Raw genomic sequence first — 16,689 nt, 5'->3', positions numbered from 1 at the left:
GAATTTTATAGAAAGCACAGAACACTGAGCTCGAGATGGTTAAGAGAGTCCTGTGTGTCACGGGAACTAGATACAGCTTTAGGACACATGGGGGATGACTTGACAGTGTAGTGTACATCTGTTTTGTAACAAGTTGTTACCAAAGGTGTTAGCAGACTAGAGACATCTCTGCCAGACTTGTGACAGAAAGCCAGTAAGAACAGGGACTAGTTTCACAGACCACGCCAAAGTGAGACTGAGAGAAAGTTGCGGTCCACTGACAGCCCGACCCAAGTGGGCGTTACGGGGAGGAGACATTATTAAAGTAACTGGCCACATTCTAATAGGGGGGTGGACGTCAGCACGCACAAGAACTGATGTGAGACTCCTCCCCTGCTAGCCTGATGATGATTTTAACCCATTCACAGTCAAGGAAAAGACCCAGAAAGAACAGCCGGATACATGTAGGATGGTCCCAGAGAGTGGCATATTATTCACTGTTATTGATTTGGCAAATGTTTTCCTCTCTGTGCCCATACATGAAGATTGCCAGTACCTGTTCAGTATTCCAGTATACCTCATGCAGATTCCCACAAGGGGGGTAAAACTCCCACAGCCAGTACTCCATACTACACGGCCCTATAGGGAGTATACTGTCAGACTAGCTCCTTACTGGATGTTCTCCTTTTACAGTGTGCGGATGACCTACTGTTTCTGTGCCTCCATTGACCTTATGTGTTTTCTGTTCCAGAAGGGTTGCAAAGTTTCCAGAGACAAACTCCAGTGCTGCCAGGAGAAGGTGGTCTTCCTAGGCCACTGCTTCCCAGGCACAGGCCGACACCTTACAGAGGAAAGAAAGCTGGCAGTCCAGAATGTGCCCCTGCCCTGAGGTCCTAAGCCTCTTCACATGTTTCTAGGACTGACCAGCTCCTGCAGGCCTGGGATAAGGTCTGCTGCCCTCAGCCTGATGTTGCCCCTTTCTGACTGAATTGCCTCTTCCCCATTTGCCCTTAGTCAGGAGGCAATTGATGCATTCCATAGCCTTAAGCTGGCAAATCCTGTCTGCTCCGGCCTTAGGCACATCCCACTGAACCAGACCTTTTATTTTATTTTGCAGCGAGTATCTAGGCCACAGGTGTCTTAGCCCAGGAACGTGGTGGCCTCCCAAATGGCCCACTATTAGGTCCGGTTAGACAAAGTCGTGAGGGGAACGTGGCTGCTACGTGTCAGTAGTTGCAGCCAGCAATCTGCTCAGCAAGGCCAATGAGTTGATCCTAGATCCTAGATCACTTAGTTACTGTGCAAACCCCACATGACTTGCACAGTGTCCTCACCTAAGTACAGCCCAAGCATCTGTGCAAAGGCCAGACAGCTCAGACTCCAGTGTGGCCTCCCAAATGGCCCACTATTAGGTCCGGTTAGACAAAGTCGTGAGGGGAACGTGGCTGCTACGTGTCAGTAGTTGCAGCCAGCAATCTGCTCAGCAAGGCCAATGAGTTGATCCTAGATCCTAGATCACTCAGTTACTGTGCAAACCCCACATGACTTGCACAGTGTCCTCACCTAAGTACAGCCCAAGCATCTGTGCAAAGGCCAGACAGCTCAGACTCCAGTGTGCACGCCTGATGCCCCGTCACACTGAAAAGGTGCACAGCTCTAAATCCTGCCGTTCTGTCACCACTCTACCAGGATTCAGGGGGGGGGGGGAGAAGGGTGTTTAACTCAGACCACCCTGGACTTAGGGATTTGTATAAGAGTACAATACATAGATTACATATACATGTTTATTACTATACTACACAACATTCCAAGTAACAATGTGTTACTACACATTGGGGCACATTTACTTACCCGTCCCGTCGCGATCCCCGAGGTGCATTGTCCAACGAGGATTCGGAGCTGCTGCGATTCACTAAGATTGAGCGCCCGATATCCTGATATTTTGAATGTTAAATCCCACACGTTGTCCGAATCCATCGGATAGTCCGTTGGCCCACCCCCCTCCTGATTTCTGTCGCATGAAAGTCGGTGCGTTTGCGCCAAAATCCAATTACTTGCACCACAATCTGCTTTTAAATGCAGCGTAAAACAGTAAACGTCGGAATATCTGACGTTTGTGCAGTCCGCAGACCCTTAGTAAATGAACCCCATTGTATTTTATTTTTCCTAATACATATGATTATTTACTTTCACTAAGGCCTTATGCACATGACTGTATGCATCTCGCAGTCCTGTTTTTGTCGCCGTCTTTCACCATGTGCCTTCCGTATATAAACCATATGCCGCTGTAAGCAAGCCGTATTCCCAAGAAAAAAACAGAGGCCTCCTGAGCAACCCACCAAAATAACCTGGCCACAGGCTGTAGACAACACCATATGTGGCCATTTTTTGTGCTTCCATAGACTTCTGTGGAGAGACCGTGCCGCAAAATGTCAAAAAATAGGACAAATACTACATTTTGCGTTGCTGTCTCATGGCCTAGGTAGCAGTATCACCTATTAAAATCAATGGGGCCTTGTCTAAGGTGCAAAAAATACATTGCAGTTGCCGTTGCTTCTAATAAACGGCAATGTACATGAGGCCTTGGCATCACATCACTGCCCTAATCTACTCTGATAGGCCTGTAGTAAGGAGAGGTCATACATCTTATATCACTACAACATTTGGTGTATACATACGCTACCCACTACAACTTGTATATACAATGTATGGGGCTTATTGTGAGATCAAAATAGGATTGAATCAAGATATAGATCTCTTTAATCACACTGCAATGTCTTTAATTAGAAAATGGCTTCATCCAGTCACTTGACTTCTTGTTATTATGGAACAACATGGCGGCTGGAGAGCTAAAGCTGTGACATCACAATGCGGAACCTGATGACATCACTATGGAGAAGCCAGGGTGAGGAGTTGTGACATCACAATGGCGGAATCTGATGACATCATCGATGACATCACAATGCCCATAGGGTAAAAATACAGGTGCGTGGCTCAGGGTCTCAGAACTCACATTCAGGAGGTGAGAGGTGACGTATGTGAGAGCGCATCATGCCGAAAGCAAAGACGAAGACAAAGCACTTGGAGAGAAAAGGAGGAGAGGAGAAAGTCATACACATGGAAGAACCCCAGGAAAAGGCGGGAAAACCTAAGAAAACCCGATCACAACGATTCTTAGCGAGCCTTCAGAAAGCCTGGGAAAGACTGATCTTATGTGGGGGAAGGAGAAAGAAATCCAAAAAGAAGGAAACTCCTTCCAGTGATGCCACAGGATCCGGCAGCATCGTTCTGGAGGACCAGAAAGGTAGGATATTATATACCATTATATACCCACACAACAGCCTTGCATCCCTTCCCCTACTTGGTTAAACTTGATGGACAAGTGTCTTTTTTCGTATAAACTATGTAACTATGTAACATCCATCTCATTAGCCATATCAACCAATCACAGTTCAGCTTAAATTCATTAAGAAGTAAATTTAAATCAACAAACTTACCTGTATTTCAATGGGAACTTTGGGTCAGCTTTTGGCTAATGACATGGTCAATGTCCAGTTCCATATTTGTCACCTCTAGCCGTAACAAGTGATGTAAGTGTGTATCAGTAAGTCTAGATCTGCTTCGAGATTTCAGATGTTTCATTCTGGAAAAAGTCTGATCACAGACATAAGGGCTGCCAAAGATGGTTGCCATTTTGAGTGCACGGTTCCTGAGATTAGGAAATGTCTCAGAGGGGAGAGATGCATAGAAATTAGGCAAGTTACTTGACTTCAATGTATTAGATAAGACACTCCCATACAGTTATCCATTAGATAGATTACTGAGGGGGCCCTATCTAATGGATTACTAAGGGAGCCCTATCAGATAAGGCAACCCCTCCTCAGTATTCCTTTAGATAGGTCCCCCTCAGTAAGGGCTCCCCCCCCCCCCCCCCCCGGCTCCATTAGTTTATGGCCCCCTGCTAAAGATAATGGAGGGGAAACTTATTAGGTAAAAGGCAACAAAATCCTAGGGAAATATGATCCACAAACTTGTATTACATTCCCTGAACAATATTGTTATTGTTATATGTATGAGAACTGTATATTTTAACTCCTCATTTGCTGGACATCCAACTGTTGCAGAATGTGGTCTGTATATACCTAGAAGCACAGAAGGTCCACAAAATTCCAATATATACAGTCTAATTATACAAGAGATTTATAATCACATGTTACAACCCATTATAGAGTACACCCGCATTATTGTCACATTCAAAGCAGGTATGAAGACAATTCCCAATAACTGAACTGTCCCTGTGATGTGTAATATTATGAAATGTTATATGAATTATATAGAAGTAATAAGAAAACATATTACTAATCAATAATAATAAATTACACTTCTATTTCTTTATAGTCCATGCGACTTCTGACCGAAAGAAGAAACTTGAATTTAGAGAAGATCAGAGCATGAATATACCTGGCCAGGTGATGGACGAGCTGCCCCCCAGCATGGATGTGGTCCAGCACAATCTCCGAGACTACCAGGAGATCCAGGCCCAGGTCCACAGCCAGGAGGACGTATATGCCCTGTACTATAGGAAGCAGGAGGTGGAGGAACCTTCTAGTGATGTCCCTGGTCCCAGTAACACCGGACTGGAGGAAAGGAAAACACCTGACAAGAAGGAACCTTCTATCAGCTACGAAGAACAGCAAATCCTCCTGCCCTACCAACAGGATCAAGTACAGATCCTGAGCCAGAACTATGGCAGCCAAGAGGCAGGGAGACCTTCCAGAGAAGTCCCTGCACCCAATAGCATCAGCCTGGAGGTTGACAAAGGTAGGAAATGATGGAGACAACTATAAATATCTAATTTTATTACAAATAGCTTGGAAAACTTATCGACTCGAGCATAAGCCTAGGGAAATGCTTTGGTCAGAGCCTTCCCCAGTAATGTAATGCTCAAAAGCTTCCCCCAGTAATGTAATGCTCAGTAGCCTCCCCCAGTAATGTAATGCTCAGCAACCTCCCCCAGTAATGTAATGCTCAGAAGCCTCCCACAGTAATGTAATGTTCAAGCAGCCTCCCACAGTAATGTAATGCTCAGCAGCCTCCCCCAGTAATATAATGCTCAGCAGCCTCCCCCAGTAGTGTAATACCCAGCAGCCTCCCCCAGTAGTGTAATACCCAGCAGCCTCCCCCAGTAATGTAATGCTCAGCAGCCTCCACGGGTAATGTAATGCTCAACAGCCTCCCCCAGTAATGTAATGCCCAGCAGCCTCCCCCAGTAATGTAATGCCCATCAGCCTCCCCCAGTAATGTAATGCTCAGCAGCCTCCCACAGTAATGTAATGTCCAGCAGCCTCCCCCAGTAATGTAATGCTCAGCAGCCTCCCTGGCTAATGAAATGCCCAGTAGCCTCCCCCAGTAATGTAATGCTCAGCAGCCTCCCTGGCTAATGAAATGCCCAGTAGCCTCCCCCAGTAATGTAAAGCCCAGCCCCTCATTGTATATAAAAAATAAACATACATACTCATTTTCCAATGCGCTGCACGGATCTTCTTTCTTCTATTCTTCACAGATAACAGATCGGGCAGAGAAACATCCATGCGCTTTGCCTGCTGATGCACACTGTGACGCGGTGGTGTCACAACTGCTGATATCATAGCGTGCACCAGCGGGCAGAGCACATGGACACATCTCTGCCCATTCTGTAGCCTGTGAAGATGAGAAGGAAGAAGAGCCGCGAGGAGCATCGGAAGGTGAGTATGTATGTAAATTTTTAAATATACTCTTGTATAAGTCAGGTTTGGGTTTTTCAGAACATTTTTGTGCTAAAAAACATGGCTTATACACAAGTATTTTATGGTATACAGAATGGGGGTGGGGGGTGGGGGGGTTGCGTTTTTATAGAGGCCATAGTCTCAATTTGAGCTAAAAGCACCAAACAGTATTTCATGTCTTCTGCTCATATAATTTATCAAAATAGCATCTATAATGATAATTAAGGACTAAGAAGGTTTTTAAAATAAATAGACTGAAAGTCTAATATAACAAAACATATACAATATCCATTTCTTATCCATAAATCTAACAGTCAATGAGAAATCTAACAGGAAGGAAACACCTATTTGCTTTCCATTAGATAGGGCCCCCTCAGTAAGCTATTTGATAAGACTACCCCCCCCCCCCCACAGTATGCAATTAGAAAGGGCTTCTTTTTTCCTCCCCCCCCTGGTTTAGTGCCCCCTGCTTAAGACAATGGAGGGGAATCTTACTAGGTAAAAGGCAACAGAATCCTAGGGAAATCTGATCCACAAACTTGTCTTGCAATTCCTGAACAATATTGTTATTGTTATATATATGAGGACTGTATATACCAAAAAGCACAGAAGGTCCACAAAATTCCAATATATTGTCGAATTATACAAGAGATTAATAATCTGGCCAATCTGACACATGTTACAGCCCATTATAGATTTTACTTGCTTTATTGTCGCATTCAAAGCAGGTATGAAGAAATTCCCCAATAACTGTACTGTCCCTGTGATGTGTAATATTATGTAATGTTATATGAATTATATACAAGTAATAAGAAAATGTATTATTAATCCATAATAATAAATTACACTTCTATTTCTTTATAGTCCATGCAACTTCTGACCGAAAGAAGAAACCTGAAGCTAGAGAATATCAAAGCCTGAATATACCTGGCCAGGTGATGGACGAGCTGACCCCCAGCATGGATGTGGTCCAGCACAATCTCCAAGACTACCAGGAGATCCAGGCCCAGGTCCACAGCCAGAAGGGTGTACATGCCCTGTACTGTAGGGAGCAGGAGGTGGAAGAACCTTCCAGAGATGTCCCTGCACCCAATAGCATCAGCCTGGAGGATGAAAAAGGTAGGAAATGATGGAGAGAACTATAAATACCATATATATTTGTATAATCTGAGGTCCCTAATTTTATCACCTTATCGACTCGAGTATAAGCTTAGACAAGTGCATTGGTCACAGCCTCCCTGGGTAATGTAATGCCAAGCAGCCTACCCCAGCAATATAATGCTCAGCAGCCTCCCCCAGCAATATAATGCCTAGCAGCACCCCCAGAAATATAATGCCCAGCAGCACCCCCAGAAATATAATGCCCAGCAGCACCCCCGGCTAATGAAATGCCCAGCCTCCATGCCGCTGATGCACACTATGACGCGGCGGTGTCACCACTGTTAATATCATAGCATGCACCAGCGGGCAGAGCACATGGACGCATCTCTGTCCGTTCTGTAGCCTGTGAAGAAGAGAAGGAAGAAGAGCCGCGAGGAGCATCGGAAGGTGAGTATATACGTTTATTTTTTTATATACTCATGTATAAGCCAAGTTGGGGTTTTTCAGAACATTTTTTGTGCTGAAAAACATGGCTTATACACAAGTACTTTAAGTACATAGAATGGGGGGGTGCGTTGTTATAGAGGCCATAGTCTCAACCTGAGCTTAAAGCACCAAACAGTATTTCATGTCTTCTGCTCATATAATTTATCAAAATAGCATCTATAATGATAATTACTAAGGACTAAGAGGGTTTTTAAAATAAATAGACTGAAAGTCTTATATCACAAAACATACAATATCCACTTCTTATCCATAAATTCAGCACTGAAGTATTTGGTCACATCAGGTGATATCATATAATTTAAGTTTTATGTTGGGATAATAACAACATTAAAATCTTTTTTTTTCTTAAACAGCCAATAAGAAATCTGACAGGAAGGAAACACCTATCTGCTACTCTGAAGAACAGATCCGTCCGCACTACCAAGAGGAACGAGATCAACACTTGAGCTATCAGGACGGGTGCATACAGCATATGGAGCAGGGCAGCGAGAAGCATGGAGCAGAGGACAGAAAGGGCGTGACACCAAAACCGTCACAAAGTCCCAGCAGTTGCCACGATGCGAGAGGTGACTATGTCTGTCTGGAAGAGGCGCCAGCCACATCTACTCAGAAGGAGACTGTCACGGTACCACTTGATCTGAAATGCTTCACCCTCCACAAACTACTTGGAGAAGGAGCATTTGGAAAAGTTCTGTTGGCAACAGATCACATCAGGAAAGAACATGTTGCCATCAAAGTGGTCAATAAGTTCTTGTACACCAAGCGTAAGTACAGCATGGCAGAGCGCGACATCCTGCGCCTATCCCATGAGAACCCTTTTCTGATCCATGGCCTGGCTGCCTTCCAGACTGACAACCAAGTCTACTATGTGATGGAACTGGCCACCAAGGGAAGCCTTGAAGATATCCTCTTCAAGAAAACTCTCCTGGATATTTCCACATCCAGATTCATCACAGCAGAAGTCATCTGCGGTCTACAGTTTCTCCATAGAAAAGCCATAATTCACAGAGACCTGAAGGCTCCAAACATTCTGGTGACCACAGAGGGCCACATCAAAATCACCGACTTTGGCCTGGCATTGACTAATGTGCATGACAAAACCTCACAACAATGCAAGGGCACACCAGGGTTTGCTGCCCCGGAAATGGTCAATTGCATGGACTATGGACCAGAGGTGGACTTCTTTGCTCTGGGAGTTACTTTATACCACATGACAACTGGAATATACCCATTTAGTGGGACATCAAGGGCAGAAATTAAGCTTGCAGTCATCAACAAGAATCCTTACTACCCAAGGATCCTCAACGATGAGACTGTAAAGTTTATCAAAGGACTTCTGTGTAAAGATCCACAAAATCGGCTTGGAGTTAAAGAAAACATCAGGAATCATCCATTCTTCTCTAGAATAAATTGGATTGATGTGGAGAACAGGACGGCAGTTCCCCCACGTATACTGCTGGCAGCTCCTGAGGACCTAAACCTGCCAGAAGGCCGCTGCCTGGATTACAAGATGAGCATCGAGGCTGAACAGCTAATTGACTTCAGCTTTGTATGTCCTGCATGGTCTGACACCTATTATCCCAACGACATGGTACAGACCACAGACTGAGTGGCCAATCTATTATCATAATGGCCATGTAGAAAGTAACAGCAAGACAATACTGCTGGATGAGATGCTCACCTCTAGAAGAACATCAGCACCAAAGGCCAAGGAAAGTCCTCACATCAACCAGAATATAGAAGACATTTGACCTCTCTGTGGCCATCCTGTCCTTACTGTGAAATTAAAAAACACCTGCGCTCCCCTCCATAACCTCAGCAGATCCATGTAATCTGTAGGCTCATCACATGGAGAACCCAGCACAACATGTGAGTAGGAGATGTAGATGCAGTATGCAAATACTGCTCGTCAGGGTTACATGTCTAGGGAGATGCCCACAAAGTTAGTGAATACTATAAATATCAGGGGGTATAAATCACTTGTTATTCAGGATAGTGATATAATATAATGATGATTATTTCTCTTTTGTGTTATTAGGGAATTCTGATGCATCCACCTTCTCCATGCCAGACTGTGATCTCCTGTGTGACTTCATCTCCTTCTACTAAAGCCATGTCCCCACAATCACCAGAGGACGGGCAGCTATCTCCAAGGACTTGGATATGACAAACCCACCGGATTTTCCAGCAGAAGACGTATTCACTCTTGAAGTGTATTTCCTTCTGCACCCACCGGACTTGACTGCAGTAAGACGTATTCACTCTTGAAGTGGATTTCCTTCTGCACCCACCGGACTTGACTGCAGTAAGACGTATTCACTCTTGAAGTGGATTTCCTTCTGCACCCACCGGATTCGACTCAACCACTGGATTTTCCGCAGTAAGATGTATTCACTTAACAAGTGGATTTCCTTCTGCACCCACTGGACTTGACACATTAACTGGACTTTTCGCAGCAAGATGATCTGCTGCCACCATCATGGGCAACACGGAGGCTCAGTGACTAGCACTGTTGTCTTGCAGAGTCCAAATATTACCAAGGGCATCAACTGCATGGAGTTTGTATGTTCTCCCCGTGTTCGCGTGGGTTTTCCCCGGGTACTCCGGTTTCCTCCCACATTAAAAAGACATATTGATAGGCTCATCATTAAAAAAATCTCTACATTTGTCTAATATTACATCACATGGTGCTGTTTTCATTTAATATCATTAATATAAAGAAACTGTTTGTCATTTTGGTGGGATTCAAATGTCGGTAGGTTTTATTAATTCTTGCTCTTGCTTTGATGCTTGAGAGGTTCAAATGGCCTTTAACCACACAAAAAGGCCCCAGTTTCCTAAATGGCACGTAGCAGTTTTTGGACCCAGTCACAGAATATTTCTGCTGGGATATGTATCACTTCTTGATGTGCAACATCCCCCACCTGGGCCTAGCCTTTTCTTGGGGCCTGGAGGTAGCCGGGGCACAGAATAACGGAGTGGCTGGTGCTTGCAGACTAGGCGCGCTAGTGTCACGGTGCTTGGTATGGGGTCCGGAGGGCTGTCCCACAGCCTGGCAGGTCTCCAGCGGGTGGTGTGTGCAAGAAATTAGATGAGGGAGAGGCTGTGGTACTGGTTCTCCCTGGGGCAGCCCTTGATGGTGATACAGTTGTAGCAGGGACCAGACGGAGGCAATTTTGTGCATAAAAGTAACTTACAGTTCTTTATTCGAACCAACGGCAACAACAAGCCAAACAACTCTGTACAAAGGCAGTATTGGAGTGATCTTGGAGAAGGAACCTCAGGAGTTCTGTCACCAGCCTGGATGCAGGGGCAGGCTGGGATGTAACTGTGTCCAATGCTGGAAGCTGCAGCTTGGTCCTGTGTCCTGTGTCACTCTAGTTGCTGAGGCCTAGGAGGACTGTGTGCAGAGCGTGTGATGCTTCTCTTTCAGAAGCTGGACATTAAGAGCTGTCTGCTCTCATCTGACTTCTGGAACTTTCCAGGGGGCACGGCTTCCTCCAGCTCCAACTCTTCCGGGGCTGGGTCATCACCCCACTGGTAGGTGGCGGATTGAGTTGATGCTCTCGTTGCAGCCTCCGGATAAGGCTCATCAGCCGGGCCATCCTTCGCCACGGAGGACCCTAGGGATCCAGCTGCACTCCCCACAGTAGAGGCGGCTGGAGTGTTCCCCTGGACCATGCCTGGCCCATGGATGGCAATGGGGCCCGTGCTGATGATGACAGTAGAAGGGGCATTTACATGGGTCACAGCCTAGGGACTCACCGCAAGTGAAGTGGAAGAAGTCGGAGACTCTGGCCACTCATCATCCTCGAAGAGATCCTCACAGGACTGGTAGCGGTCATCCTCTGGATCCGGGATCCGGATGACACCAACCGCCCAGGGTCCACGGAGTCCTTCCTGCAGGGAGAATTCAATGTACTCTCCTGGTTTCAAGTTGTGAAGCCGCTCCGGCAGATCAGGCCTGTTGACGGACCAGCGGGGAATGAAGACCTCCCGTCCAGTGTAGTCCTGGATGGCGAAGCCGGAGCTTGACCCAAGTGCCTTTCTTGGATCGGCCTGCCATGAACCGCTGGGCCTCCTTTTCCCGACGTGGCTGTTCTGAGACAGCGTCTCGAAGATGCCGGCGGAGGGCCTCACCTCGGCCCCGAGGCAACGGGGGTGTCGGTGCTGCAGGCTGTCTCTCCGGAGTAGGCTCTGGCCTTGCAGGTGGTGTGGAAGGTGCCGGAACTGGAACAGGAGCAGCCGCAGGATGGGCGCCCTTGATGGTGATACAGTCGTAGCAGGGACCAGACGGAGGCAATGTTCTGCATAAAAGTAACTTACAGTTCTTTATTCGAACCAACGGCAACAACAAGCCAAACGACTCTGTACAAAGGCAGTACTGGAATGATCTTGGAGAAGGAACCTTAGGAGTTGTGTCAGCAGCCTGGATGCAGGGGCAGGCTAGGATGTAGCTGTGTCCAATGCTGGAAGCTGCAGCTTGGTCCTGTTTATCCTGTGTCACTCTGTATGTAGTTGCTGAGGCCTAGGAGGCCTGTGTGCAGAGCATGTGATGCTTCTCTGTCAGAAGCTGGATCTTAAGAGCTGTCTGCTCTCATCTGACTCCTGGAACTTTCCTGATTAGGGGTTTTGTTACACCTCCTGGTCAGGTGGTGGTCCACTCTCCAGTCACACTCCAGTTAACATTGTCAGATATCAGAACATGTAATTGGATGATCACATTAAATACATTTTAACCCTTGCCTATCCAGGCAGTATCTACCGCTGCACAATTACCTCTATATGTACTGGATGGCCAAAGGGGCTTATTCGCAACTACTCCCCTGCCATGCGCATTGGCAGGGACGTTGCAGATGTCATTTCCAGGATCGCACCAGCATGTGGTCTTGTATGTGAGCCCACAGATGATTCTAAGCTCTCAGGGTTTTTAGAGCATGGTATAAATTAATTTCTATTTAGCACATTTAGGCTTTTCTGGGTCCCATCAGTCCAGGGAAGACACTTAGCCTGTGGCTTGGTATGCAGAGGGATGCAAAGCATTTTCTTTGCCATGTGTAAAGTCTGTCCTCTAGTGGATCATGAATGCAGGTAGTACAACATGTCTGAGATGAAAAATGTTCATGCTGGGTTCACATCACGTTTTTTCGCCTGAAGTATGCTGAAATGTATATATTTAAAAATTGACGAAAAACGGATGCATTTTGTGTTATCCATCTATGTTTATCTGTCGCATACGTCACATCCATTTGCATCCATTTATACACTTTAACCTCTTCCCGCTCTGCGGCGCATATATCCACTGCAGATGATGATGCTCGGCTCTGGATCGGAACCAAACCGCCATCGGCCAACATGGGGTGCCTGCTTTAACATATAGCCAACACCCCAGTGTAACACACGCAGTCGGAGTGGGCAGAGGCTAACACTGTGCATAGGCGGACACTGCTAATACCCTGCAATACATTAGTATTGCTTAGTATTACCATGAACAAGCAATCAGATGACTGCTGGTTCATGTCCCATGGTGGAAAAAGTGAAAAATTTAAAAATGTTATTCAATAAAAAATGTAGAAATAAATCAATAAAAATGCTCATAAGCCCCATAACATATAAAGAGACATATAACCCAAACAAAGTCTAAATCATAACAAAAACCCCACATATAGTATCACCGTGTCTGCAACAATCCGTAGAATCAAAGTAAATCATTATTGAACCTGCACGATGAATGCTGTTAAAATAAAAACTGTTAACCCCTTACCGACATGTGACGTAATAGTACGTCACATGTCGGGTCCCGGTACATGGAGAGGGCTTGCGGGCCGAGCCCTCTCCATAGCCGGTAAGTCTTTGCTGCATATTGCAGCAAAGGCTTACCGGTAACAGCCGCGATCGATGCCGGGTGTTTTACCGCTGATCGCCACCGGCAAAGGTGCCGGCAGCTTCAAAAAGACGGCGGGCGCGCATGCGCCGCCATCTTTCCGTGGATCGTCGCTCCCCGTGACGTCATCGGGGAGCGGCGATCCGTCGCCATGGTAACTTCGGGTCACACGAAGACCCGAAGCTACTTCGGGTTAACCCATTCGTTACCATGTGTCAGTACATGGTAATGTATGAGTAGTAAAATCCCCATATACTGCCATACTGTAGTATGGCAGTATATGATAGGATCGATCAGACAACCTAGGGTTAAAGTACCCTAGGGAGTCTGAAAAATAGTAAAAATAAAAAAAAAGTTAAAATAAAAAAATTATAATAAAAAAACCTAAAAATTCAAATCACCCCCCTTTCCCTAGAATTGATATAAATATAAATAAACAGTAAAAATCATAAACACATTAGGTATTTCCGCGTCCGAAAATGCCCGATCTATCAAAATATGATAACGGTTTATCACTGCGTTTAACCCCGTAACTGAAAATCGCGCCCAAAGTCGAAAAAGGCACTTTTTTGCCATTTAAATTTTTTTTTTAAATTCTATAAAAAGTGATCAAAATGTCGTACAGTCCTGAAAATGATAACATTGTAAACGTCATCAAAATCCTCAAAAAAAACGACACCACCCACAGATCCATACACCAAAGTATGAAAAAGTTATTAGCCCCAGAAGATGGCAAAATTCCCCCAAAAAATTTGGTACAGGAGGTTTTAATTTTTTTAAATGTATGAAAACATTATAAAACCTATACAAATTTGGTATGCCCGTTGTGATGATGTGACCAGGGTGACCAGGGGGAGGGGAGGCCTGCTGGTAATTCACCACCATAAATTAACCTAATTGAGCCAGTTTGTTGACAAAACCAGCATGTGGCTGGGCTTCAAAGACCTATACAGACAAACCGACTGCAGGCCTCACCCCCCCTCGCCTCCCCAGTCGCAAACAAAGAGCCATTAAAACTTTCACATCACCAGGTTGTATAGAGACAGTTATGAAGTTATGGTCCGTCTCACCAGAACACCAAATACATTTTTGGATCAGTTATTCTCCATAAATCATAACAACCCATTGTTCATTGCTCTAGGATACTCAGATCCAGAGATATCAATATCTCTGGATAGGACCATAGCAAATGGGTCAGGTTTGGTATCAATGCGATCCTGGGATTCACCCGGATCCAATGATACCAGAACCATGACCCCAGGACCTTCCCATGGGGTAGCTGTGGCTTCTCCAGGGCTCTGGATGTAATATCAGGTAGGAGGGACCATTGACCCCCCTTAGGATGGGCAGAGGTGTGTCCACACCTGATATAATCGGGCGCCCTTGAAGGGGCCGGTGTCTTTGCCCTGGGGGAAACTAACATCAACTAAGCGCAGGGAGGATCTAAAAGTGTGGACTATCCATCCCCATTAGGCCACACACAAAGGTAACTAACTAACTAACCAAGCTGCTTAGACTTGTGGTGCTGCCCGTGTAATTTGTACTCTGTTTACTGTATATATCTATTGTGTGTACTGTATTGTCTAGTGTGCCCTTAAGGCAATTAAATATAAAATCTAATCTGTGTTGCTCTTTTATCTCGATCACGAATCTTACGTCCGGGTTTCTCGCTTATATACATGCTACCGGGTTGGTTCCTCACCCTATATAATCCCGTTACGGACCGGGCTTATATTAAAGGAGAACTGGTGGCAGCATAAGGCTGATAATATTCTGTCTCACTGCGGCTAGTGAGAGGGATCTTATAGCCATTCAGGGATTTGATTTAGGGTTGTGCCATATCCGGAAGTTGTGTGGACAACTTTAAATCACTTCCTGCGCCTCTCAGAGCCCGTGCGTTCTGGGAGTGTCTGTAAAAGGATAACTGAGTGACCTTACGTACCCTTCAGGGGTCCGGAACGTTGTGGTTTCCTTCACATTGGTGGCAGCGGTGGGATAATCGAGATAATAGTGTTTGATTGTGTAATCCATACTCTCAAATACTAAAGATTGCCAACAGCAGCGTTTGTGTTGGGATCTTAAGACCAATTCAGCACTAGACACAAGCAGAGTGCAATTACAGTAAGGTGTGAGGTACATCAAGTTGCAGTTCTTTGTTAGTTACCAACAGCTGTGATAATGGCCGGTAGGAACAAAGGCAGGAAGAATGCTGCCAGTGCTGTGGACATTACAGAGGACGATGCAGTACCGCAGTTGGACCAGGAGGAGGTGGGGGGCGCTATTGTTCAAGGCGAGGGGGAGCTCTGCCCAGACTCCCCAAGGAGCCAGTCGCCAGTGGTCAGTCCCACATTGGACCGCCCACCCACATGGTCTGATGGGCTCGGCGGCCATCTTGCAAGCTGCCTTGTCCAGTTTACAGGCGGGGAACCATGCTGCATACGAGACCCTCATGGCTGCTGCAGAGCGGCGAGAGCAAGTAGAGGCTACAGAGCGACGAGAGCGAGCACAAGCTGCAGAAAGGCAACGGGAGCGTGAACACCAGCTGCAGATGCTCCAGCTACAACAGTCTGCTCCTGCTAGTCCAGTGTTGCCAGAGAGCCATGTCCCAAAGCTGCGGACTGAGGACTTTCCCCTTTTGGATAAAGGTACTGACTTGGACACTTTTTTGCTGGCTTTTGAAAAAACTTGCCAACAGTACCATGTGCCTGTGGACCAATGGGTTCGGTACCTTACCCCTCGTCTCAGAGGGAAGGCCCTTGAGATATTTGGCTATTTGTCCAGTGAGACCACCCTGACCTATGATGATATCAAGCAGGCTCTGGTCCGTCAGTACAACCTGACCCCTGAGACTTACCGGAAGAAGCTCCGGAGTTTGCAGCGGGGGTCTGCTGACAGCTGGACTGATCACATGAGGGCTCTTCTCCGAGCAGTGGACCAGTGGACCTCAGGACTGGGACTTACCACCTTCCAGCAGCTGAAGCAGCTAATCGCCATCGAGCAGTTTTTGTGGAATTGCCCGGAGGAATTACAGCAGCACCTTCGTGACCGGAAACCCAAAGATGCTTTGGAAACAGCTGGCCTGGCAGATGAATACAGCAACAACCGGACCCTGGAGACCAGGAGACCTGCTGGCTGGAGAGGGGGTAAGACGAACACCATCCCTCTTACCCCTGCCCCTGCACCCAAGGGGGAACCTGCCCATGCTCCCCTCTTCACATCAGTGGGCGAAAACCATCTGTGTCATTTCTGCAGACAACCAGGACACTTCAAGGCCATGTGTCCACAGCGCCAGAGAGGCCCAGGACCGTCCCTGACACCATCTCCTGTTTTGTTTGTGGGTGGGGGTGGTGGGAGGTCCCCTGATAATTTGCAGCCCGTCACCATAGGCCAGGCTAGGGCCATGGGACTGAGAGACACTGGTGCTGGGTTGACCCTCGAACGGCCTGAACTGGT

General features: G+C 46.4%; 1 protein-coding gene across 1 annotated transcript; it reads left to right on the top strand.

The window, feature by feature from the left end:
• The first annotated feature begins 3,000 nt into the window (after window positions 1-3,000).
• On the top strand, window positions 3,001-10,016 carry LOC140126266 (uncharacterized). The gene is made up of 5 exons (XM_072145502.1): window positions 3,001-3,283; window positions 4,378-4,800; window positions 6,609-6,863; window positions 7,706-9,221; window positions 9,391-10,016. The coding sequence occupies exons 1-4, from the start codon at window positions 3,031-3,033 to the stop codon at window positions 8,959-8,961; spliced, it is 2,187 nt and encodes a 728-aa protein (XP_072001603.1). The 5' UTR covers window positions 3,001-3,030; the 3' UTR covers window positions 8,962-9,221; window positions 9,391-10,016.
• The last annotated feature ends 6,673 nt before the right edge of the window (window positions 10,017-16,689 follow it).

The sequence above is a fragment of the Engystomops pustulosus genome, chromosome 4, assembly GCF_040894005.1.
Source record: "Engystomops pustulosus chromosome 4, aEngPut4.maternal, whole genome shotgun sequence".
Lineage (NCBI taxonomy): Eukaryota > Metazoa > Chordata > Amphibia > Anura > Leptodactylidae > Engystomops > Engystomops pustulosus.
The sequence above is the reverse complement of the archived record's forward strand: the minus strand, read 5'-3'. Positions and strand labels throughout refer to the sequence as shown.

What these genes read in the sequence shown, in the direction of transcription:
- LOC140126266 (XM_072145502.1), top strand. Translation starts at nt 3,031, where the DNA reads ATGCCGAAAGCAAAGACGAAGACAAAGCACTTGGAGAGAAAAGGAGGA. An exon ending in CGTTCTGGAGGACCAGAAAG is followed by an intron (nt 3,284 to 4,377) that starts GTAGGATATTAT and finishes ATTTCTTTATAG; the next exon opens with TCCATGCGACTTCTGACCGA. An exon ending in CAGCCTGGAGGTTGACAAAG is followed by an intron (nt 4,801 to 6,608) that starts GTAGGAAATGAT and finishes ATTTCTTTATAG; the next exon opens with TCCATGCAACTTCTGACCGA.